The sequence below is a fragment of the Phalacrocorax carbo genome, chromosome 1 (assembly GCF_963921805.1).
Source record: "Phalacrocorax carbo chromosome 1, bPhaCar2.1, whole genome shotgun sequence".
Taxonomy (NCBI): Eukaryota; Metazoa; Chordata; class Aves; order Suliformes; family Phalacrocoracidae; genus Phalacrocorax; species Phalacrocorax carbo.
Genome location: NC_087513.1, coordinates 132,024,599 through 132,050,472, shown reverse-complemented (window position 1 = coordinate 132,050,472; position 25,874 = coordinate 132,024,599). Strand labels below are relative to the sequence as shown.

The window sequence follows — 25,874 nt, the reverse complement described above, 5'->3', positions numbered from 1 at the left end:
TCCCAGAAGTCTTTTCCAACCTCTATGATTCTATGGGGAGGTGCCAGGCAGCTCCATGCCAGCTGCTCATTCCCAGTGGTGGCAGCAGCATGGAGAGGACAGGGTGCCTTGGCCCTTCCTGGTGTGGGCACTCAAGAGCTCTGAGGAGCCCCTCACTTGCAAAGTCCTGTGAAAAGCAGCCCCATCCCGTGACACTTCTCACCCAGGCTGCCTTTCCCACCAGCCCCACAGGGTGGCTGCCAGGTCTGGAATGGGGCCAAGGGCAGCAGGAGTGGGGCAGGCCTGGTGGAGCACTGGGGTTGGCAGGGAGGTGCTGGGGGTCCCAGCCCTCTTGCTGCCTCAGCCGCAGCAAGGTGGGTCGGGCAGGAAAGGCTTGGCCAAAGGCCTCCCAAGGCTGTTGGAGTCAGACTCGAGGATCAGAGGCCCCAGTGCTGCCCACCAGCCCACCAGTAACAGGGCCAGGGCTTGCTTGTGACGGGATGTCCCTGCCAGCCTCAGACTGAATCTGGCAAGGCTTCAGTGGTTTTTTCCAAGGCTTTCCAGGTTCCCGGAGTGCCCGTCTTAGTGTGTGCTGCAGCTCCTGCCTACCCTGGGAGACAGACTCCATCCCAGCAGCTGGAATCCTCTCCTTTTAGGCTGCTGGGATGCACTCCCTTGTCATTCATGGTACCTGGCAGGCCTAACAGGTTTGGCATTTGAGTGAGTTTCTTCAGGAGGCGTAAACAGCAGGAGCACACACCGACACATACTGAAGCCCTTTTGAAAGAGAGTATCTTTTTATGGTAGAAAACTGCCAAGAAATAGATTTCAAGATCATGCAATGCCATATGTAAAAGGAGATGCTGATGCTATCCAGATCACATTAGGCATCCAAGGCTGTTGGTCAAGCATCATGAATACTAGTTTGGTGCATTGCCAGATCAAGTCATTAATATAAACTTGATTCAGATCAGATGCAGACACACACTTTTGTTTTAGCCCAAGCACAGAATTTATGTTGGGTTTGTATTTTTACCGGAGCTGCAGGAAGATGGGTGATACCTGATATGGCATCATTACAGCAACACAGGCAGATGATATCTGATCTGGTGTAAAGCTTGCCAAAATCAAGTTAGCCTGTCAACACTTTTTTTTAAATAAATTCATTTAAGTCCAAAAAGGAGCCAGAGTCAGCATTCTGTGTTACCTAGTCTTGACATGGCTCAGAGCCATAGCACAATGCTTACTCTTTCGTCAAACCTTGGCTGAACAGGGTGAAGTAAGATGTTTATATTCACTGGATAAAGAGTGGAGAGGAAGGGTTACCTACTGTTGGCTACTTCAAAGAGGTGATCTCAGTTCCCTTACATTCCCAGTACCAGCATGGGCTACCGACTTTGGCTTTCCTTCGGACTTTTAGCTGCTGGCATCTTCTTGCCGTCCTTTATAGGACCAATCTTCTAGCAGAGCATTGTCTTCTGATCTCCATCTTCCCAACCTTGGCAGAGTTGCTGTAGGTGGGACTGAGGGATCCCTCTTCACAGCTATAAATCTGGTTGCTGTCTTTGACTGTCTGTAGGATCCTGCTCAGTTCCTTAGCCCTTTTTAGTCTATTCCAAACACGAGGAACCCTGTATGATTGCCATATAAAATAATTTCCTGCACCTTCACCAAAACACTTGGACATTTTCATGACAGAAACGTATAGAAGTGTAAGATTACTTTTAAATTTAGTAGTAGTGTCATCCCAGTCACAAGGGACTGCAAAAGATTTACTGAACTATCCGGCATAGAAATACAGCGCCAAGCTGCACTAAACAATGCTTGCGTCCTCTTCACCATGTTGACGTTTTTGTTAACAGGAGCTCGGAGTGCAAACTGGGTAGAGTGAGCTTTAGATTGAGCAAGCGAGACCAAAGTGGGCAGATGCCATTAATCTGCACTTTCCCAAAGAAACCTCGGCCAGCCTGGGGGGTTCAACCAGAAGATGCATTGTACAGGATTGGGATACCTCTTACAATACACGGGATAATCGCTGTATAGGCAGCTACGGCTTCATTTGCAAGCCTAGGAAAGTCAAACTAGCAGAAAAAGAAAAGATTTGGGTTTATTCCCTGCTTCATCTGGTGTAGTGGTCAGACACCTCACTTAAAGCAAAAACCAGTCCAAAGAAGTAACTATGGACGACCCACCCCTGTGTGCGTATAATAAACTTCTACATTACATAAACTAAATTATTAAGGTTTGTTATTAATCTTTTTATTTGAATTCTCCTCTGGTGCTCTTGATCCAATATACATTTATCCGGATGGATAGCGTTAAGTAAGTACACAAGGGTCTCAATGGTTGGGACTGTATAGTCTAACAAAACAAGAACTTAAACACACTTTACAAATTAGATTAATATTCAAAGCAGTGTCTATTAGTAGTTCCACAGCATCATTATTCTCCATCTCTAAATTTTGAAGGCTATTCTATTGCACAAGGCTTGGCAATTACTGCTTATTAAAGACTAATTATTTCAATCTATTTCCATGGTTTTTTTCTAATTAACTATCATCAGAATAGAGAATAGCTTTCATATTCCTTTAATGTTTAATTTAGTAAACATTTCCTTTGGAAAGAGCATGGCTGTGGTTTGCATGCTAAATACTTGGAAATGATGAATGGAAGTCACCTAGAATTCAAAGGCAGAAACTAGCCCTCGATAGCAGGCAGAGCCTGCGTATCTGTTCTTTCAAGGAGGCGTTTCATTTTTCCACATAAAACATTACTGTCAGAGCTGAACTTCGCTGAACCATATTATGGTTTGGGTTTGTTTTTTGTTTTAAAGTGGAAATAAGACTTGCCTTGATCCCTGGCAAGGTCAGGCACAGAAGCAGGCAGAGCAAGGGAGCCGGAGCTGTGCTGGGGAGCGTTGCCTGGGCTCTCCCGCACTGCCAGGCCCCCTGCCACAGCAGCCGCTGCTGAATGCCTGTTCTGCACCGAGGTGGATCAGGTAAATGAAGTCAAAAGCTCTTTGTAAGGAGCTTTTGGCTGTGGTCTCTGCAGACAGAGCCCATAGACGGTAATACTTAAAGGGGAAAAAGCATATCGGAGCAGTGAGAGAGGGTCTGGTGGAGTCAACATCTGCAAAGGCACGACCCACCATCGAGAACTGCTCTCCAAGCATAATCACAGTTTTACCAGCCAACCTCATAATACCTAAAGGGAAATGTTTTGTTTGTACTTTGCTCTCTTGCTATGCCACCTGATGAGACTTGCATGGCTTCATTAGCTTTGATCTCTGCTCTTGGAGGAGTTTCACATTTCTGCCGCCACCTTCTGCTTCTCACCCACCCCTACCCCTTAGTGCATCCAGGTATATCTTCCTTTGAGTTGTATCAAAATACTTTCCCCAAAGCACAAAGTATGTCTCCTGTCTTGAAATGAGAACAAGCTGCCTAACTGTTTGCAGGCATGCTACTCGTTTGCCTCTCCTAGTAAAAAAGATAGTATTTCTATCATTCAGTGGAACAAAATTAGCTAAACCTCCAAGTCCCCAGCAAAGGAGCGTCAGCTGTTTCTCTTACTTTATAGAAATGGAGATACTGGTGCTTAGGTCAATTCCTGGGGTTTTGTCAAAATAACTTCAAATCTGTGACACCTCATCCAGACAAGGACAGAATTTGGTCCAGAATAAGGCAAAAAACCCAAACTAGCTCAGCTTTAAGAACTTTCTTCATCAGCTTTCTGTGGAACTGTGATACTCTTTTCACTCCAGGCTCAGAGCAACAGATAACGATTCCCTCCTTAATTGAGGAAGTCAGTCCAACATTATTTAGCTTTGAAATTTAAGGAAAGCTGTAAAGTAATCATTTAATTAAAACCCAAAGGAACGTGCGAGGATGACTGACTGCATGATTTGGCTCCGATAGTATCACCAAACTGCTCTTTAAAGAGAGCCTTTAGTGAGGCTGGGCTCTCATGACGTAATGATGCCTGTATGTTTTATTTATGAGGTTTATCTTGACTCTCCTGTAACAACATGTGAAAACTGCGCCGTTGCCGCTAGGCGTGCAGCCCGTGTAAACTCAGTAGGATTTTGGCAATATACCAGTGAAAACAATCTCAGTGTATGAATTAACACCAATGTGTAACGTAAATACAGTAACAGGATTTTAAAAGCAAAGGCTTTGAACCGGGCTTATCGCCCAAAAGACCACAGCAGATGACACTGAGGAGGAAGGCAGAGGCGCTGAGAGGCTGCGTTTCTTTGCCTGTGCAAGAGCCGGGTCTTGGGAAGGTGACAGAAGGAGAGATTGCAATGAAACAGCAGGATGAAAAGTCACGAGGAGGGATCAAATTTCAAAATGTCCAACTTCATGGGATGTTGTGGGCATGACTGATACTAATTTGTCTTAGGAATTTTAACAGGAATTACTTAGTAGTAAATATGTGCAAAATATCTTGGTGTTCTTCAGTAACTCTTACCTTCACCCATCCTGCTTCCCTTCCCTCATTCCATCAACTCATTTATTTGCTAAATCAGCCAGCAGTTTCATTTGCTAGAGGACACTTGGGTTTTTTCCCCCTAAAAACTGGCACTGACCCAAGAACACCAGCATAAATTAACCTTGCAAAAATGCAGATTAGAAACGCAAACATTTCGTGCCAAAAGGAAAGAAACTCTGACCTGGTCTTCACGTGGGGAAGTTTTAGCCATTTCTGACCAGGATTATATTCACTGCCCGTGCCAGCACTGTCTCACTGGTGTCCCCGATATGCAGATAATCAGTCTCCGAAAGACTCCTTGGACTTTTTGTTTCTCTGCCAACTGTGGAGCAGGCAGTCTTGGTCCAGGAACTGAGAGAACAAACTCATTCCAGCAGGCAACCACCAGAATTTGTATTCTCTTGGATTTGTGTATTTGAACTGATAAGAGGTTTAAGAAAAGAAGAAAAAGGAAAGAGCGAGAAGTGTTCCTGAGATCTCATAGCAGGAAAATTGAGTCATTCCATAGAATTTATTGGTATAAACCCCCGTAGCTCTGCATGTTTCAGGCGCTGATAATGATACTTCAATGTTGTCACTTGTATTTTAAAAGTTTTTCAGAAAAGGGACGTGGGAACATAACGTTAATGTGGTGTTACAGATATCGCCCTGATCCTGCTTGCTGTGCTGCTCATGTATTGAATTTGGTGACAGTGGCTGTTATTTCTAGAAAGAAATGAGGAAATATGGTCAGAGTAATTTCCCTGATTGGGAACATCTCTCACACCCATTAATTTTTCCCTCCAGCTATGTAATTTTAGGTTCTTGGGTCCATTCCTGTATAACGTCAATCACCTACAACTGCCGCTGACTTCCAGTTATTCCTTTCAGACACAGCGAGAAGATACGGGTGCTAACGCACCGCTTCTGGTTTGAGCTATTCATGCAACTATTTTAGAGATTTATTCTTAGAGCAAGGACTGCGTAGATCCTGCAGCACATTACTTACCCCTTCCTTCTAGTCACTGAATCTCGCTGGTACCATAGTTGTTTTTTCTCTGGAAATCATTAAGGCTTGATTTCAGCAGGGACACACATCTATTTTTGTAAAGCTCCCAGGTGAACATCACGCACGTTTCCAGAACATTTAGTTTGATCCTTAAAATTGCAGCCCTCAAGTAATCATTGAACTCACTAGTTTCAAAGCCTTACTACCTCAGTCTTGAATCATTAGGAATATTATAAAATGTATTATTATACTTCACTACTACAAGCTGGAGAACAAAACAAGGCAACTGAGAAGAAAACAAGTGTCAAAAATTATTCTGGTGGTCAAGAAACCATTTTCTTATACTTTATGTAATTATTTTAAAAGCTTAAACACCCTTTCTCTTAGTGTTTTTGCCTGCAATTTTAAGGGCTTTTGCACTTAACATGTTGCTTCAAGAGACAAGTTAAATTGGCTGACTGAGTGAATTGCATCACCTACTCTTCTGCTGTAGGAGATGATGAGATAAATGATGGGATAAAAAAAGTGGGGGAGAGGCAAAAGTTGTGTCTCATGGTGTTCTGTGCTGGAATTATTGCCACTAACCGCAATAACAAAAATGCATCTGAGTATCTTAAGGTTTTTATTACTTCCAAGTGTATGTGTTCTGGAGAGATTGAATGAATTTAAAATGTGTTTTTCTTAAGATTAAAAAGAAAATCCAGTCATAAAGACATTCTATTTGCCAGATTTTAGCAGAGTGGCCCAGCAGTAATAGATTTTCAGAATTTAATATTGATACTGAAAACCCAACATCCCCAAATGTCAGGTAACTGCCTTTTATGTGTACCTGCGCCCGCGTGCGCACACACACGCAGCACAGGTGAACAACCACTCTCCATGTTGTTTTTGGAGGCAACCAACATCTTGAACAACATTGTTCTAAAATAAGAGCAAACAAAGAGAGTTTTTCAGTCTCTACATGGTTCTTGCATAGGGAGGGAGAAGGGAGGAGCAAGGATGAAGTCCTGCAGGTCACTAAAGCAGAAGGAGCAGCGTATCCCTGCCGATTCGTTTGTGCCGCTTGCAGGACAGCCTCCCCCTTGGGCAGGATATGGGCCATGACTTAGAGCAAACAAGAAATGGACCTCAAAAAGTAAATAGTCTTCAGCTCTTGAATATTCAACTATTCATATTTTAATACAGGGAAGGGACCACAGTTTAAACCTTTATGGGAAAGATATCTTGCAGCGCTGACCCGCCCAAGGTGTCCCGGGACCCCGGGCTCCTCCAACCAGCGGTGGCTGATGCTGGAGAAGGCCACCGCACTACCTCGGGCACGTGGGGTTGTGGAGCAGGAAAGAACTGCAGTGCCACACTGCCGATGCCTGAAACACAAGTGGGGCGGCAGCAGGGGCGCCTGAGCCGCGTACGCCGCGAGGCTGGGACGGTGGTGGTGGTGAAGCAGGGAGAGGTGCTGCTGTCTTTATGAGAGGTGGCAGAGGGAAGATCCCCACCCCACCAGCCGGGGAAGCAGCCTGTGCTATTTCTGTTGCTTCTTCCGCATGTGTAATTACGGGAGAGAGGGGATGATGTTCCTCCCCTTCTAGCCCTTCCTTGCGAGATGAAAATGCAGCCTGGGGGTCCAGATCTGCCCCTCACTGATGCCATTTTGTTTTGAAATGTACCTGCTGGGGAGCCAGGAGGTCTCTGCTCAGGGCCTTTGCCACGGCCCGAGACAAGCTTTAGGTGTCATTTTCCAGGGCAACACCACAGAAAGTGCTGAACCTAATAAGAGAGCTACTGTAATGCCCAATTACCTCACACGTATTTTTATGTATTAGAAACTTACTAATAGTTTACTACTTACTGAAAATAAATCTGGGAAAGAACAGTAGTAGTGTCCGATTCTTCTTGGTCTGTACAATCCTGTTTTGCAGATCACTTTACAAAAGTAATCTGAAAAAAAACCCCATTCGTCCATTTATAAAAATCCACTCCAGGACTACTGCTCTACTCTTTCCCTTGCTTCTTCTCACAGCTTGATCCTCAAGTGCTTTACAGCAGAAAAGCTCTACCAAGGACTTGTGTGAATCGCTAGGGATTCTTCACCACAGTTTCAAGACCACTGACAAAGCTCACCGCACAGACTTGAATCACAGCAGCAAACACTGGTATGGCATTGATATGAAGAAGTTACATCATCAAAAGCAAAAAGGCAGAAGCGATTTAACCCCTCAGCTAACAGCACTTCCTCCCGATATTCAGCCAAATTTGTAAAGTCACATTTGAAAGCAAATATAAAGGAAAATACGCAATATCTTTCTTCATGAATACTAACTTATCATGCTTCCCTTAATCTTAGGAAATAATTTGGTGGACAAGTCACATGAATGATTCAAGGGTTACTAAAAGTGAGATGGACTGTCACCAGGGAAAGTATTTATATACTTCATAACAAAAGTAGATGCTGTCATTTTAAATTTTGACTGAGGTTATGATTTAAAAAAAAAATAAAAAATTGTAGAACATTTCCCCCACACCTAGTTTTTCCCTAGTTTTCACTAGAAAACTAACAGCAGTTCCAGACTGGCCCCTTTCTAAGCAGCAGTATGTGCATGTAGCTTGAAGAGAAGTTCAGCATTTATGTTACGGGTACCCTTACAGAACAGCTCCTGCACACTCAACAGAACAGCGTCTACCGGCCACAACTTCCAAGTTTTCTTTTCCTTGCTTTCTTTGTCAAGTAATACCCCAGAGAGCAGAAGCTGGGGCTGCAAACTGGCTTGTATACCGTCACTAGCACCCTGGATGCCACAGTTTGGAAGCCCTCACCTTAAGGCTCTTCTGCCACCAGTCTGCATTCCATCTGTCTATTGGCAAAAGCTCAGAAAGAAAATTAGTATATGGCAAAGGAAACAATGGTGAAATATTTTGAGGCTCTGACAACTGCTCCTTCACTCAGTATTACACCCTCCTTCAGGAAACACCTCAGAACAAATTAACATACCCGTATTTTTAAATTAATAATATTTTTGCTGGGCGTAAAAAAGCTAAGAAACAAGTTAGATTCATAAATGAAAATGTATTTCACCTTTATACATGCTATACAGGTCATGCAAATACAGAAATCTACAGGTTATACAATGACACCATAATAAAATATAATGTGACGTTTGTCAAACACAATGTATCACAGCAAAACAAACTGGTTTTGTTTGTTTATCATTTAGGAAATAAATGAAGGACTAATTTGGAAGACACAGTACCATGCTACAGCTTACTGCACAGTCAAAAGAAAGTATTTCTCTGAAGTACACTAAGATAAATAGAGCTGGATTGTTGTAGGTACGATTTCTTTATACATCGCACGTAATGTCATTAGTTACTTTCCCATTGCTGGCTTTAAAGAGCACAAGAATGGGGCTACAACTGAGCTCAAGCTACACTGTGAACTCCCTTGACATGTGGGAAAAAACCCCAAACAAAAGAGAGAAAAGAAACAACACAGCCCCCCCTCTCCCCTAAGTTTTCACTTCTTTTGTGTTAGTGTCCAAAGACAGTTGTATTTATAATTTAGTCTTGTAAGGAACTGGACAAATGTCCTCAAAGCCGTATATGATCTAGCATAAAGTTATCATAGTTCACCAACAGAAATAAAGTTAACACTGTATGGCACATAATGTCTAGACATCATACATCCTGATGTGAATTTTCCCACCTAGAGGGCTACAGAACGTTAAGGGGGGCTAGCAGTGTGCCCCGTGCGTGTCAGCCTTCGTGTTTCCGCTGCTATATGCCCATATTGTTTTGCTGCTGACTAAATCTTGGTTTGTTGAGCTTCTAGGAAGACAAAATACTTCTCCATGTGATAGAAAGCCTGCTGGTATTAATCAAGTGTCTGCATCTTCAAAGATTAACATGTCATCTCACCCCCCTGACCACTCACTCGGATCTACTATAGCTATACTACATATAATCTATTAAGGGATTATACTAGGCATTTTGCCAACTTTGTTTACAGGTGTTACACAAGTATGCTTTTAAACACATAGTCGATAGTCACTCCCGGACTAATTAACATTAACCAGCAAGTGCCACTAGTGACTAAAAGTGTCAATATAACCATAAAGGGATAGGTCCCACACTCCACAGTCAGTAAGAAGGCTCTTTTGATTCCAGCAGTTGTATATTTTTCAAGCCTCTTCAGCTACTGTTTTGAATTATACACCTGCATGAAAGTTGCCAATTACTCCTTATTAAAGACAAAAAAAGATAGGCACAAAACTAAAGTACAGTGTATTATTTCATTTCAATGTACTGTGGGCAAACCTCATCATTATTTACAAGAAAAGATGCCTAAATGGATGTATAATAAAACTTATGGAAGAATTATTCCAAAATAAAATGCACAGGTAAAAATCAGTGAAGTGTTGAGATGAATTTTAAATTAAAAGAAGAAATAAGTGCTTTATTAGCAGCTAAAGCTCAAATTCTAATGCACACTCAGCCTTCCCTGAAACCATCAAGGCTCTAGTTCATTGGTTTACACCAAAAGCAGCCAGTTATTCAACATATTCCCTGGGAAGACAAAGTTATATTCAGCTCTGATTATTTGAAATCCAGTGTTCAAGGACTGCAGAAGCTTTTTCAAGTGATGAAGCTCATATTTTACTGCCAGTAGCATCACAGGGATATATATCCTCCACAAATTGCTACCTCTGTCAATTAAAAAAGAGAAGAATATTAAGTCAGCAATGCAAGTTAGATGACCTCAGCTTTGTAACGTAGAATACAAACTTCAAAAAAATCGACTGTGGCATTGTACTTTGAAACTGTCACTCAAGCCTGCTAAGCTTTTTTCATATTTTGTTTCATAAAGTTTGCCGGCTTTCCAGGAGAAGTGATTCTACACTATGCTGCAAGTATTTACAGCAGCAGCAAAGAGCAAGCAGCAACAATAACGACTGTTTTCTAGGCTGGCCCCACTTTTGACTGTTTTCTTCATGCAAATAGGCTTTGAGAACTTGTAGGGAAGGTAGTAATGAAGAAAAAAAAGCAACTCTTCCCACTATTTTCTGAACAGGTAAAGGAAATGCTTCCATTTCCAGGACACTTTCAGTTGTTATGATGCGCTCAGTTTACATATGATGCCAATTTACAAAGAGCTGCAAATATGAAAGATTATGCTGAATTTAAATATCTAGGAGACCAGCCTTCTTCCTCTCTCCACTTATGCTGTTTACAACTGCTATATTTTTCAGGGAAGCTCATTAAGTAATCACAGCAATTTATCATACCTAATATGTTTATCACAATACTGTACCTTTATCTGTTCTGCTGAAAAGCGAGGTTGTCAACAGATAGAATTAAGTGTATTTTCCTGTCCTGGACTGTTAAATCCCTCAATCAAGTTTTTGTTACAGTCATCTAGGCTAATGGTATCGCTGGACATCTTGGAGTACGTAGCTTGGCCTGTGAAATCCAAGAGATCTTCAAGAGCCTTGGCATTACTCGTTCCATTTTGGTCCAAAGATACACCAGGCATGAGTTCATTCATGGGTGAATATTCAGGAATAGAGATAAGTTCTTCTTTTGAAACTGGGCTATACAAAAGATAAACAAAAGGAAGATGCAGAGTAAGAGGTCTATAACTTTTCATTGAGCAACAACCAAATTAATCTTCTGACTGTCCAAAAAGGCCAGCTGCAGCAGCAAGCCTTTACCTAGAATATGTCCCAGTCTGAACAAAAAGAGGTTACCCTGTTCAGGATGGAAGGTCGTACTTAATCTATGTTCCTTAATCTTTAAGGTTTGTGGTAGCTGCGTGATGGCAACGCTCATCTCCTAAAAACACATTTCTGGTAGTTTACTGCCAACTCATTATTTCAGTCCCTGCACCATTCCTTGATTTAAAATGTTTATTGCATCTTGCAAATTATTGTCCTGACCCTGCAAACATTCACCTGAAGCCCTCACACTTCACAGCTTAAATAAAAAGTTATTTCTGATGACCTTATAATATACTTCAGTCATTAAAAATACTGTAATTTAATTTAAGCGCTGCTACCAGCTGACACTTTGCCAAGACTGGTATGGCTACTGCATTTCAGTTTGGAGGAGAAAAGGCAGAGGAAGGGTTTCGCAAAGATTTCTAAAACTGTAAAGGAGTGGGCACAAGTTGGAACGCAGGAAGTTCCACTTAAACATGAGAAAAAACTCCTTCCCTGTGAGGGTGCCAGAGCAGGGGCACAGGCTGCCCAGGGAGGCTGCGGAGTCTCCTTCCCTGGAGACATTCAAAACCCGCCTGGACGCGTTCCTGTGCCCCCTGCTCTAGGTGTGCCTGCTCAAGCAGGGGGGTTGGATGAGGTGATCTCCAGAGGTCCTTTCCAATCCCTACCATTCTGTGGTGGATAAGTTGAGGGCAAAACTATGGTGCATCAAAAGTCCTGTAACACAAAACCTAGGGGGTGCCCAACGACACTAGTAAGAGACTGGATTTAACACAGATCAAAGAATATAATTCACCCAACAAGATTGTACTGGGGAACCTGCTGCCAGATGAGGTCCTGGGTGCAAATGTTATCAGCAGGTTGAAGAAGGAGTTGGATAAACTTACGAGCAACAGGTCCATCAGTGGATGTTTCAAAGGGCAAGGCAGAGTTGTACCCTGTAACATCCCTAATGTAACACTGCTGTGTGATCCTGGATTGCAGAAAGCGGTGTGCTCAGGTGCTCTCCCTAACCAGTTTGTCTTATTGATACTCTCCAAGACCAAATAATGGGCTAGATGGACTTCCGGTCTCTCCCCGTAGGGCATTTCTTATGTATTTATGCAGATTTACCAGAAATACTGAAAACAGTATGGGATGTTAAGTGTGCTTGCTGACTAAGGAAGCACCATATAAAAATTCCATGTTTAAAATTCAGAGCCAGCTTTCTCATAGCAGCCTTAAGTTATCAACTTCTTTCCTGTAAGTCCTTCCGTCAAAATTCAACAGTATTTAATACACACAAAGTTATTTACTATTTCCATACATTTGTTCCTGTTAAGTACGTAAAATTCTAAAGTAATTATTTTCTTTATGCTGTTTGCATGGAGGTTGAAAAGCTCATGCATCGTAGCTATGCAGTCTTGACACACAAAAAAAAGCGACATCTGACAATATCTACACAGTAGCTACTTTCACAGAACAATCTGAAAGGTTTGGGCAAACTTGGGATCCAGAAGTAAGGCCTGTAGAAGGGTTTCAGAGCCCTGCCCTCCGCCAAATATGAGAGAGTGAGATGAGGTTCTGTTGATTCTTGTCTGAAACAACCAATCTGCACCTTGACAGGAGTGGAGTACACCACAGCAGACACCTGAGCGCCACATTGTGGGGCAGGTGAGAAGTAAAGCAGGAAAGTATTAACAAATGGAACAGAAAACTTATTGTGTGTCTAACATGAATTCCACAATTTCTGTTGGTAGATACAGTCTGTACCTCACATCCATGGACTGAACCTCATCTGCTGAATCTTCCATGCTGTTGGATTTCCCATCAACAGCTTCCAGCTGAATAAGTCCTGGAACTGCCTTTAGTCCATTAGCAACTACATCTTGGGAAGGGATTACAGAGGCAGCACTTTCTAAGCTTTTATTTTTCAGGCAGGCGGCCAATCCATTGATCTCTATAAAAAAAGGTTAGAAATTATGACCATAGCAACTTCTTTATTTAAATAGTTCTTTAAAAAAACAGGAATGCTTTAAAGTTATAGATCAAGTAGAACGAGAGACTGACAATGCAGTAGGACTCAGTTTTATATGTGACTCATCATGCCATCCTGTCAGTCCTCTAAAATTGCTCTTTTTGCTGTATCTTTTAAATTTGAGGAAAAAGGAAGAGAGTGTATTATCTTTTTTGTCAAGTACTAAAAGCCTTAGCCTGGGGAAGTAAACAAATACAGATAAAATTCCATATATTTTTTTTCCTTTAATAATTCTTCAAATACATATGTCCTGGTTTCAGCTGGGATAGAGTTAAATTTCTTCGTAGTAGCTAGTATGGGGCTGTGTTTTGGATTTTTGCTGGAAACAGCAGTGATAACGTGGAGATGTTTTAGTTGTTGCTAAGTAGCACTTACACTGGTCAAGGACTTCTTCAGCTCCCCATGCTCTGCTGGGTGCACAAGGAGCTGGGAGGGGACACAGCTGAGACAGCTGACCCAAACTGACCAAAGGGATATTCCATATCATATGACATCATGCTCAGTATATAAAGCTGGGGAAGAAGAAGGAAGGGGGGACATTGGGAGTGACGGCGTTTGTCTTCCCAGGTAACCGTTACACGTGATGGAGCCCTGCTGTCCTGGAGATGGCTGGGCACCTGCCTGCCCAGGGGAATTAGCGAATGAATTCCTTGTTTTGCTTTGCTTCTGCGCACGGCTTTTGCTTTACCTATTAAACTGTCTTTACCTCAAACCACGAGTTGCCTCACTTTTACTCTTCTGATTCTCTCCCCCGTCCCACCAGGGGGGAGTGAGCAAGCGGCTGCATGGTGCTTGGTTGCTGACTGGGGCTAAACCATGACAACATATCCCTTTTTTCATCAAGTCAAATGAAGTATAAGATTTTATAAATAAGAGCAATGCTATAACAAGCTTGCAAGCTTGGTTGTGTGCAATAATTTTCTCCTTCCAAAATTGGAAGGTAGGTAGCAGCAACCAAATCTATTGGCAGACTGGAACTTCTCATTTACAGAAATGCTATGTCAGGTACTAAAATGGAGGAGAAACTTTCTTCTGCTTACACGGCAAAACAAAGCTGAGTTTGCAGTTTCTAAACATTTGTCACTGATGCAAATGTAGCTGTAGAGATGAAAGCAAAGAACCTGTGATAATACACAGTGCTCTGTCTGAGATTATAAAAAACTCTAAAAAGAACTAACTGTGAAAACAGATCAGGAAAATGCAGTGATTTTTACCTGGCTGGTTGAGAACAAGGGCCTTTGGTTGCTTTTCCACATTCAAAGTTGATGGTACCTCCAGTTTTGGCTCTTCCTTCTGTAATTAAGTAATGAGTCAACTGTACTAGGCAAAGGATTTCATGGAACCTTCATGGAACTGACTGGACCTGAAACTTGTGAGACTGCCCGGGGCCACGGGGTAGCCACAGGTCATTCACAGCAGGAGAGAATTTTTTTTTTTTTTTTCAACTTCAAAAGGAAAATAGTCTCCAAAAGTAACTGAAGAAACAGTTTCTTTGGTAGAAAACATAGAAGTGAACACTTGACTCTCTGTCACCCCCTAGCAGGACACAATTGCCTTGTTCTCAATCCTACATTCCTGGCAGGCTTAACGCAGAGAGCTCAGTAACTAATTCACAGGCTGGTACAAAGCAGGAGGAGAGACATCACAGCAGCAAACATTACAGCTCCAGCATCCAGGAACGGGCTCTTGCCACCTTGCTAGATAGTGAGGGAGGTAAGTCTGCAACAGTTGCATAAAACTGTCTCTGTAGCAGTGGCACAACAATAACCGTGACACAGCAACAGTAATTCTCAGTTTGAAATGCAACTAAAGTTTGGGTGTAGAGTGTAGTTAGGTATACATACTAACGTAGAACTACTCTAGAGTTTAATTTGCACATATGAGTTATAAGACAAGACAAAAAAAAACCCTGCAACCACACACTGTTTCATACCTTCATTTCTGGTGTTTCACTCCTCCTTGTTCTCTTCATTATTTCATCTATTCTCTAGAAATCAAAATAAATTGGAGGGTGAGAAGGCAGACAGACTATTTAACACAAGAGACTGATAAAGGAGAAAAAAGACAAAAAGAAAAACTTTTCTCTACCCTTGTGACCCTGCTTGTCTTGAAAAAGGGAGAATAAATCAGAAAAAAAAATAAATCAGAAGATAGAAGAGACCTGGGAGCTGGCTTTCACATCAGTCTCACAGAACACGACTTTCTAGGTAGATGCAACTTAGAGAAAAACATTTTATTACCAGGTGTTTGCAGTTATGAGTTGTGCTCAGCTCTGGAACAAGAAGTTTAAAACCAATAGCTATTATTTTCATTTAGTTGCTTCTCCAACTCTTTCCAAATAGCTCCTTTAAAATGGAGCTTTTTGGAATGGAAGAGTAAAATGAAATATCCCAAGTTATTCTTGCTGGAGACGTGTAAGGCATTACCCTAAAATACCTTTTTTCTTCTTCTTTAGTCGTTAAAAAGCCCCCTCCCAGCGAACCTCGTCTCTTTGCACTACTGGTGAAAGGAAACTATTTCTGATTTAAAGACGCTTTGGTTTGGTATTCTAATCTGCAACTGCAACATGCGTCCAGCTCCATGGTAAACAATTAAAAACAACACACTGGAAAAACATATATGGAAAGACGACCTTTTATAACCAGACAGAGGTTCTGCAACTCTGCAGTTGTTCTCTCTTTCCTGCCACGAAGCTGTAGATAAAGCTAAGTTATGCAGCTCCAGCCATTTCCTTGTGCTGTAGTGGCCAGACAGCTCTGCTGCCTCTGCATAATGCAACCAGAGACAAGCCAGGTGGGAGAAAACCTGTTTGTTAATCACATTAACTTTCTCAATTAATGACATGGAGCTTTTGTTGAGTAAGTTTTAAAACAAAGCCACTCATATTCCTCAACAGTGTGTGATGTCCTGGGTTGGGTGGCAGTAGACGTTTGCCTTGGCATGCCATTCTCTGTTTGTCTCAGGCATTTAACTTTGTGGGTAGAGGCTAATCCTGCGTTTGTTCAGTGCCTAGTAGAAAGTTGTTTGCCTTGCCTTAGGCAATTCCACTTCATTACAATTTTTGATGCCCACGTTGTTCCCCTAACATGCAAGTAGCAAATACTGAGGCCTAAATATCCATCTGTAATCCCTCCAGATTATTATTTCTAGATACTATTGGGTACTTCCTGGGTTATGTACTTAAACAAGAAATGAAATAATTATCTTAAGTGAGACGCAAATATCTACCTTCTTCCGCTCCAGTCTTTCTTGCTCAATTTGCTGCATGATTTGTTCCCTTTCAAGACGAAGTTGTTCAGCTGCCTCACGGGCTTTGATTTCTGCTTCTTCCCTCTAATCAAAATGTGTAAAATATGAGAGGGCCATTATTTATTTCAGGCAGATTACCAGATACTATTAAGTATTTATTTACATGTGTATATAAGTATATGTATACGTATACATGCATATAAAGTTCCACGTTGGTGTTTGAGATGGTACCTGTTTCTCAAGTTTGGCTTGGAGCTCTTTTTCTTGCTTTTCTTTTAGCATTTGTTCTTCCTCAGCTCTTCTCCTGGCTTCCTCTTCGGCCTTTTTTCTAGCTGCTGCTTCTTCACGTTTTCTTTCCTCCTCCTTCTTACGAGCCTCTTCCTCTAGACGAAGTCTTTCTTCTTCTGCCTTTCTTTTCTGTTCTTCTCTTTCAAGCCTGCAAAAGATACAATAGGATTCATGCTAAACTAGAGGAAACCTTTTAAACATACTGTTATATGTGTGGCACGCAATCAGCAGTAACTGATAATATATGCATCGGCGCACACTTTCAGGAAAAATGCCGAGATGCAGCAGAGGTTGAGCGTATGCCCAGAATTCAGGTTGCTATCAAACTTATATCCTAATCTTATTTTTACTTCCTAAAATATTTCCTAGAAATTATAATTTCCCTTGAAAAAAGGTGGCAAAGAAAGCATTTCCATTCTCATTTCAACTAGAGTTTCAATAATAAAAACATCCCTCTTCCCCTGTACTTCACACCCAGAATGCTGCTCTCTACAGAGAAGCAAGTAGTTTTATTCTTCGTTTCAGTCAAGATAAACAGATTGCGTAAGTAGCAGCAAACAAAGCCACAAAACACAGCGGTACACTAGAAAGAGTGGGTCTAAATTCCACCTGTGTTGTTCCCTGGCCCACTCAGGCACATCATGTTCCTCTGTTACCACATTCAGGAGCTGCCCTGACAACTGGTCATTCTTACCCTTGCATACCAGGGATTCAAGAAATATTTCCAAATTTCCCCTCCCCTCCATGTTTTCAACAAGAGCAGACAAAGTTGCATTTAGACATCCAGAGTCAGTGATTTAACATTAGGGGCTTGAAGGAAGGGCATGATTTCTTGACACTTGCCACCAGCATCCTATGTGGAGAGCAACCTAAAAGCTTGTTCCCAGAACAGAGCCAGAATTTCACTGCTTAGACACAGCAACCTTCATTATGCCTACACTTTTGAAGCCCTCAACTGCCTACAACAGAGCTGGGCAGGGAGATAAGCTTTGGTTGATTTGTTGAAGCATAAAAGCCTTGCCATTTAAGGCATATACTATTACTGCAAGACTGTTTCTTCTACCTGAACCAGCGCATTCAAAACTGCCTGAAATATTTTTTTACAAAATAAAATACCTCAGGTGTGTCCTCACTGCAGTGTGGATGAGTAACACTTTCTTCAAGCTTCTTAAAGAGGTCAAATTACTATTTTCTAACTTCGCTAGTCATAAAGACTGCAAAGGACACTAGTGAATTACAGGTCCAAGCTGAAAGAAATTAATGCTTACATGTAAGCTCCCACCTTCATTATAAAACCACCACAATTTCAAGGATCTTCAACGATACAGATTAAATTATTAGGTAATAATTTTCACAAATCCAGAGAGATACCTCTCCCGTTCTTCTCTTTCCTGTCTCTCCCTTTCTTCTTGTTCTTTTTGCAGGCGGGCCTGTCGTCTTTTCTCAGCTAGAATTTTTGAGGCTTCTTCTGCATCAGTTGTTCCTGCCATGATCTTCCCTGGGAGAAGACGACCAAGGGTGGAAAGTTAGGCAGAGAACTAAGAGTGCCCAGCACTTCCACACTCAAAGAGAGGCTAAAACGGGCCTGGTTCATGCTGGCATGACACCTTTGTTTTTCAAAAGCACACATGAGCATTTTCAGCAGAGAGACTATGGGATAGGTATGGGCATCCCTGCATTTCAACATTTTCACATCCTCATTAACAAGTGTCCTTCATACATGGGCAACGCTGATGAAAACTATACATTTACCAGTTCTAGTACATACCTTTACGCATTTTCATAAACCCCTGACTGAGCAGCTTCATAAAAAGAACAGTTCATTACTGTTTAAAAGCCTCACAGACCCACGATACCTTGCAATTTATTCCTGCAGTAAGACTCACCTTCATTATTTTCAGCCTTTCCTGCAGAAGGCACATGCTTCTCAGAAGCCACCTGGCCTGCCTCATCAGTGCGTGCTCCTGGTGATTTTTGATGACTGATATTCTCTTTCTCCTTGTCTGCTTTCTTTTTAGGTGTTTCCTGGCTGAGGTTAGAAGTAGCACGATGCTTCACAGGAGAAGCTGGATATTGTTTGGCATTTTTAGGAGACTGAGGGTAAGTCTTTGCAACTGTCCTGATGAGGGAAAACAAAATAAAAAAATCTCAAAACAGGCGATTCGTTAAGCAACTTGGAATCAAGTTCTGACTTTACTTACATCATTCTTTCTTGTCTCTGGCTACATAGTAACATCCTTTGTTTTCAGCAGTTATCCCTGCTGAAATGTAGGGATTTGCCATGGAAGTGCAAATGAGTACCGAAAATTCTTTTTTAAAAAGACCAATAATACTGTCCAAGTTGTAGGAAAGAGATACGACATCATGCACTATCTGAACCAAATCATTTTCATAATGGCCATTTCGTAAGAATTTTGTCAACATTATTCAATAGTCCATTTCAACGTTTAAAGGAAAGCTATGGCTGCTTTCTCTCTGCAGCAATTATAGTGGGCTGCAATGTGCTGCTTTCATCTGAACACTACCTTCTCAAACATGGTCTTTTTGTAATGGTATCTGATTATCTAAAATAGCACCAAATATTACTAAATTCCAATGTAAAGCTGGGCACCACAAAAAGAGACAGAACTGACCAAACCACTGTATAGTCAGCCCCACTGTTCCAGTTAGTGTTTTAATCGGCACCAACGCGACAGACTCAAGGCTCAAAACTCAGCCCCCTGCAACCTTCTACACGGCTGCACTTGTGATGGCAATGCAGCCAACGGCTCATTTGGCTGTTGCATACTTTAGGTGAAATTATAACCTTGAAGTCATCTCTGGGAAAGCAGAAGGGAAAAGGTACTTGATATTCACTGAAAATATGTGCACAAGAGAACAGATTATGAGGAAACAGAACTACATGCAAACACTGTTCATTATTTACGTATCACCAGTAACTAGCACTAAATTCTTGTAACATCAAGAAAGGCTGGGCTGTATGACTAAGTGGTATGGAAGTAAAGAGATTGCAATCTTAAAGTAATGATTTATGTGAGTCCCATTAGAAGAAATAATCCTACATTAAAGTGAACATTACACATATAGTTTTAACCTTCCTTATGGATATGCAATTATGATATAAATGTATTATCCCTTATCACTTTTTTCATCTATACAATATAGTTTCATATACTACAACATGTTTTCTGGACTACACACTCATTCTGGCAGACCACAAGCATGAAAAACATGGACAATGACTGAAAATTAATGGACTAGGGTGGAAAGATTTGTATAGATGCAGCTACAGTACTGCGTGGCCAGAGACTATTATAACCAGAACAGCATTTCCATTAGAGAGCAGACAAAAATTAAATGTCTTTCAAGTCGGTGTGCCCCCCTCCACAATTCAAGAATTCAGAAGAAGAAAGGGTTCTTTTCTAACATATTATGCTGCATGTGAAAGAGGTTGAGACACCAGAATACAGGGAGCTCGTTCAGAGCTGCCCAGTTTGTGGGGAAGAAAAAACTGCAGAGTACTGCACCACCCATACCCTCCTCCTCCCACTGAAGAGCCATCACAGAATACAAAAAGCCCTTGGGCTGGTGGAAGAGTAGCACGCAACTAAATTTGAAGTTCAGCTCAGGTACCCTCTGCCTGCAGGCCCAGGAACTTGCTGTCAGCTCAAGTCCTCACCCTTGGTCCTTACCTGAGCTAAGCTGTAGGCATGCCAGTACCTGGCCTCCTAACTTGCTGATCCTGACCTGATGTCCTGGCTTGTCCTTGGACCTGCTTCATTAAGGCCTTCGCTGACTATCACTGGAGTCTTGGCTGACCCCAGTCACCATCACCACACCTGCCCTGGTCACTTCTTTTGGTCTGCTGTGGGATGGGTGCCTGTGGGTGAGGTCCCTGTCCTTGTCTGCCCTGCTGCCACCCATGGTTCCTGGCTCGCCCTGACTCACAAGGCAGCCTGCTCCTGCTGCTCCCTGACAGAAACAGGCTTTGGAATGGGTGGACAGGCAGGTCTGTTTCCAGCTCTTGTAAAAAAACAGCAGTGGGAGAAGCCAATAAGATTGGTTGGTGTTGACCAAATCTGGTTTTAGCATTGTCTTTAGTTTTCTCTTTGGGATATGGATGGACTCCCAGATCCTCCTAAAGACAAAGGCAGAAATTTCAAGGCCTCAGCTACACACGTACATCTCATATGTGCCGAACATCTCGTATGTGCCTCACCATTACAGTAATTTCCAACCACATCTCATAAAAATGTAATGTATAAATAAAAAGCAAACAACATTTCTTACGCTCCTCTGCAGCACAGAGGATGCTTCTTGCTAATCAGACACTTCTTCAAAGCGTAGTCCCTTCTTGCTGTCTTTGGTTTACATTTCCAACTTCACCACAGATTCCTCGCAATGCTTTTTATTTAACTTGTTGTGACAGGAGAAACAACACAGTCACATAACTAAGGCTGAGTCATTTTCAGTATTAGCACAGAGTAATTGTTTTCTAATAAAGACATGACAATCAAATTAAAGAGGGTGGTAGGAAGAGTCTAGTCATGACAGCTGTGTATCTTGCACTGCACAGGAATTAGAGCAGACTGGCTGCACAACTTACCTGTTGGACTAGAAATGCACTGAATCTATTATTTAAGTAATGCATCTTTGAACTTTTAGACCTACAGAATTTTTTTGTTACAGCTCTTTGGGCAGAAAAACAAGAAACAAGTACGCCGTTGCTTGTTTTAAAGCAACTAACAGGGAGAAGCATATAAAGGACTGATTACTGCAAGGACATCAACAGTGTAATGCAAGGGATGAAAAGCTGAGAAAGCCCATCAAGAATAAAAATACTTTTTTCAGAAATTTTAAGTAATTTATTGCATGCCTGTAGAAAGTATTAAATGAACACTGGTTTTGCCCTTGTATTTAAAACATATTGTCAACTTAGCATCTTTAACATTCCCAGACACAGGCAGAATTGTTACTGGGAAAAATCCACTCCTCCTAATAGTATTTAAATGACGCTGCTTTTTACCAGAAAGGGCCAGACTTGACTGTGAAGACATAAAAATAGGATTATTAAGGCAAAATGTATACACACTTGCATAGGGGTGTGCTTAGGTTTAAAAAAAAATGTTTTATATTTGCATTGTAAGAAAAGGAAAGGGATGTAATGAAACCCTGGTAGGAACATGAGAACACAGAAGCGTGCCTGATGAGGATCCGAGAATTAAGGCGACAACACCCCAGAATCCAAGAAGTGGTAGCATGTTAGTTGTCTGAAAGTTTGCTCATCTCAGTCACTAGATTTTACAGGGAAGTACAGAAGCACAGGAAGGATCTTGCTCCCTCCAGGAGGTCTTAGTTTTCTCACCTAACTGCCCTGTGTTGACAAGGGGGCAGCAGCTTCTAAGAAGCCATTCCTACATGCACTGCAAGAACCTCTATCAGGTCTGAGGTCCTTAAATTACAATGACATGTACTTAAAAGAGGGATAGCCCACACTGCAGAAGAAATTCTCAGGAAGAGCACACGAGGGGTTCTGAGCTTACTTTTACTAAGCATAGAAAATAAAATACACAGAGCACACACAAGTCAGAGGTCACATCCAATTCTGTCCCTGAACAGCAAGGGAGAGAACAGTATGCTTTTTTGAAAAGCCAGGTACGTGACAGGTCATCAGTTGCAGCAGTTCAGAAGGCTGACTTTAAATGAGAAATCTGCAGCAATACCAGAGCTGCATTATTTCCATACACCGCCCCCCCACCATCTCCCTCTTAATTCAACAAAAGCTCTGCCGAAACCACATGAAGCACTTGCATGTTCTCAAGCCTGCTTTCTGAGATTGCTCTGATCACAAGCTATTCCTGGGTTCTGACATTTTTGCTTTGCTATCTGTGACATTTTCTCAAAAGTAGTTTTCTTCCACTCTTAGTTTTGATCTTTTCTAGCCAGAGACAGATTCATTTCTCTTTTACATTTCTTAAGAGAGCACAAACTCAGCACAGGTCTACAGAATAGTTATTTTGATAACTGCATTATTGCAGATGTTTTAAAAATCTTGAATTAGCCCATTCTTTAGCTTGCTGCTGAAGAAAACCTCAGAATAGTCTTGATCCAACATTCTACCCATTGTTTTTATCTTTCCAAGGAAAAACAGAAATCAAGAGTAGTAAACGTAGCACACATCAAATAAAATCTAAAACTAGGTCACTGCAGGACATAGAAGCTACTTCTGTGAGGAATTCATCACAGGTCACTTTTAAAACAAAAAGACCAAAGTCTTTTTTGTACTACTCTAGGTTCCTGTTTCATTGGTACTCTGATTGAGCATGTGCATTTCTGACATCAGAGTGTATCCCAACAGCTGCAGTGGGGCGTCACCCAAAAGAACCACCAAGCTACGGGTTCACTTAGTGAAAGTATGAGCAAAGGACAGTGACACAGAGTGGGAACTGGAAATGAACCAAGAACCACCACCCACCAGCAGCGCTGCAGTCCCTTGTCCCTTCCCCCTGCCCCTCTCCTTCTCATATGAGGTAACGTTTTGGCAAAATAATGTAACATAGAGGCTGGTCAGAGCTTTCCATTTTTACTCACTGGCTTATACTATGGCTTATCTGGAGACACTTTGAAATCGATGGGACATGACAGAATCAAGGAAGTAGGATTTAGTTTAAAGGGACTATTTACCCAAAGACATGTGAAGGACACAGGCTTTATTGCGTTGCCATTCTATAAGATAGGACACTTAACTATTCTCCGAGGGATACTGCAAGAATAAACTGATTAACGTATAGATCTTTGAAGATGAAACATGAAAAAAATTTACCAGAGAACCTGGTATTATTGATGTTTTGAAAGATGTGAAGAACAGAAGCACGTTACACAATCAGTATCCAATAGCAAGTGTAAAAATAAAAGATAATTTCTCAATTATCCCAGTTCTCTAATCTATTAACCTTCGTCTTTGTCAACTGATCCACACTGGATTCAAAGCAATAGTTTTGGGTTTCTTTCTTGTATGACATTTCTTGATATATTTACTTTTTCAAATATCTTCAAGCTTTTAACTCCTTCCTTGCTTTTAATTATCGCTCAAGATATTTTTTTTTTTCCCCTTTTCTCTTTTTTAGGTTCATATTTGTTCACTCATATTGCCTTGGGCGTTACGTTTTGGGCTGATCTTTTTTGCTTTCTCAGTAAAATTCGCACCTTCAAATACTTGTATTTTATTTCTGTAATTACTGTGAATCCATTCCGCCATCCGTCATGATCTCTCTTTAGGTCGAAGTTTTATTGTTGTGTTTGAGCCTGTTTCAGTTACTTTGCCATGATAAAAAGAGCTTTTTAATTAATAAATAATGAAATAACATCTAAAGATGACAAGCAACTACCACTCACAAACCAAGATGATGACTGTCAAGAGCTAGTAATTAGAACAATACCAAGAAAACTTGAATGTCAAGTCACAGACTTTTAAGAAGAAAAAAGTGTATGGCTAATTATCATCTAAATCACTGGCCACACTTGATTATTTCCTCAACAGCTTTTGAAGTTAAGGTGCTATGCAGGATCACTAACTACTAATGCTGTACAATATGTATTCTTATTTCTTCTGAGGTATTTTTTTGGCCATATGGTGTGCTGAAAGGAGAAGGATTAAACTTGTAAAAGATCATCAGTCTTGCAAGGAGAATATTTGTCTACATATTTAGTCACATTAAAATTCTACTTCAGTTCCACAGTTAATTTTAAATGACAAGGTAAGACTATACAATCTAAAGGAAGGTTCCAAAAGCCTGCCTATATTTAAATGCACTGTCCAGTCAGATCGTCATCTTCCATTTGAGTAGCATGAAGAAATGTGTACCTTTATATAATATAATATGGTGATCAGGACATCTTTTTAAATTTTATTTCATATTTCTGAGAGGATGTTTCAAGAGTGCTGAAGCAGAACTGTCTTTCTGCAATCAGTAATAAACATGGATTTAAACTCTATTCACTATATCTCTCAGAAGGTCAAGGAGGGTGTTCTAATTGTGCCATGTTAAGATTAAATGCTCAGTAATACATTTCTAGCAGTGGTCAGAATCAGATTCTCTTGAGGAAGAGAGGGAGGAGAATAGAAAAAAAAAAAAAGGATAACTACCGTGGCTCACAATTACAGAGAAACCCACCAGTAGGCTGCTTAATTCCTCCCTATGACATCTGCTTCTTCCTCTAAAAACAGTAGTTTATATTCCTTATAGGCAGGAAAACATTTTACTATAAAAAGGTTCTCCTAACTTGCACCTCTGGGAAAGAGTCTCCATTTTTGCCTAACCTTTTATGGAAATTAGTGCTACAAGTTAAGACAGGGCATACTTCTTCCATGAAGCACTAAATATCTGTTTGTTTCACAAAATCTTTTTGGTTTTCCCCTGGATGTCTCTATGATAAGCTGTCCATCCTTTTCCATGTCTGCTTGTCAAGAAGTGCTTCGCTCTCAGCAATCCATTTCCCACCAATCATTTTGCTTAACTAAGTATGTCTCTTGGTATGTCTTTTATACTGGCTGAGTGAACTGAAAGATGCATTCTGAACTGGGAATATCAGTTTTCATATGTTTTTATAGATCAGACTTTCCTTTGTACGTTTTTGAGTGCCACTGGACAATGATCTGGTCAAAACTAATGAAAAAAGCTGGTTGTCATTAACGTTTCATGTAATTCCACTCTTCACAAAGTTTACGTAGTTCAGAATCTGGTGATGTTACATAGATAATACTGAGAGTTTCAGAATTTGTAGCTCTATAAAACGAACCAAGAATTCCAATTTCCTAGTTGAATGCAAGAGAATGTCTAAACCAGCAAGAATGCCCAGGGCCAGATGGTTTCCTGCATTTTGTCCAACACTGGATTCACACACAAAATCATCCTCCATTAAAGGGCTATGCACTCAGAGCTGAAATAGAAACGGAACACCAGCTAGTTTTTTTGAAGTGCAAGAGATTTATCAGAAAGGGGATCATCAAGAGTGATTCAGAGTATGGCCAGATTCAGATTAAAAAAAAAAATCCAGACAAAAGGAGATAATTTTCAAGACAAAAGCAGGACCCATGAACAGGGTCTGGGGGTGGGTGTGGGTGTGGGGGTGTGTGTGTGTGGAAATC

General features: G+C 41.2%; 1 protein-coding gene across 7 annotated transcripts in view; it reads right to left on the bottom strand.

Moving 5' to 3' along the window:
- Window positions 1-8,505: 8,505 nt before the first annotated feature.
- The window catches only part of MAP7D2 (MAP7 domain containing 2), an 87,782-nt gene continuing 70,413 nt past the window's right edge, over window positions 8,506-25,874 (bottom strand). For all 7 annotated transcript variants that reach the window (XM_064474497.1, XM_064474465.1, XM_064474491.1 and 4 more), the window contains 9 exons: window positions 18,613-18,845; window positions 18,098-18,224; window positions 16,670-16,874; window positions 16,418-16,522; window positions 15,123-15,176; window positions 14,404-14,482; window positions 12,925-13,111; window positions 10,767-11,046; window positions 8,506-10,161 (listed from right to left, as the gene is read on the bottom strand). In XM_064474497.1, coding sequence (XP_064330567.1) covers window positions 10,797-11,046; window positions 12,925-13,111; window positions 14,404-14,482; window positions 15,123-15,176; window positions 16,418-16,522; window positions 16,670-16,874; window positions 18,098-18,224; window positions 18,613-18,845 — 1,240 coding nt within the window. In that variant the 3' untranslated portion in view covers window positions 8,506-10,161; window positions 10,767-10,796. The remainder of the gene's footprint in view (window positions 10,162-10,766; window positions 11,047-12,924; window positions 13,112-14,403; window positions 14,483-15,122; window positions 15,177-16,417; window positions 16,523-16,669; window positions 16,875-18,097; window positions 18,225-18,612; window positions 18,846-25,874) is intronic.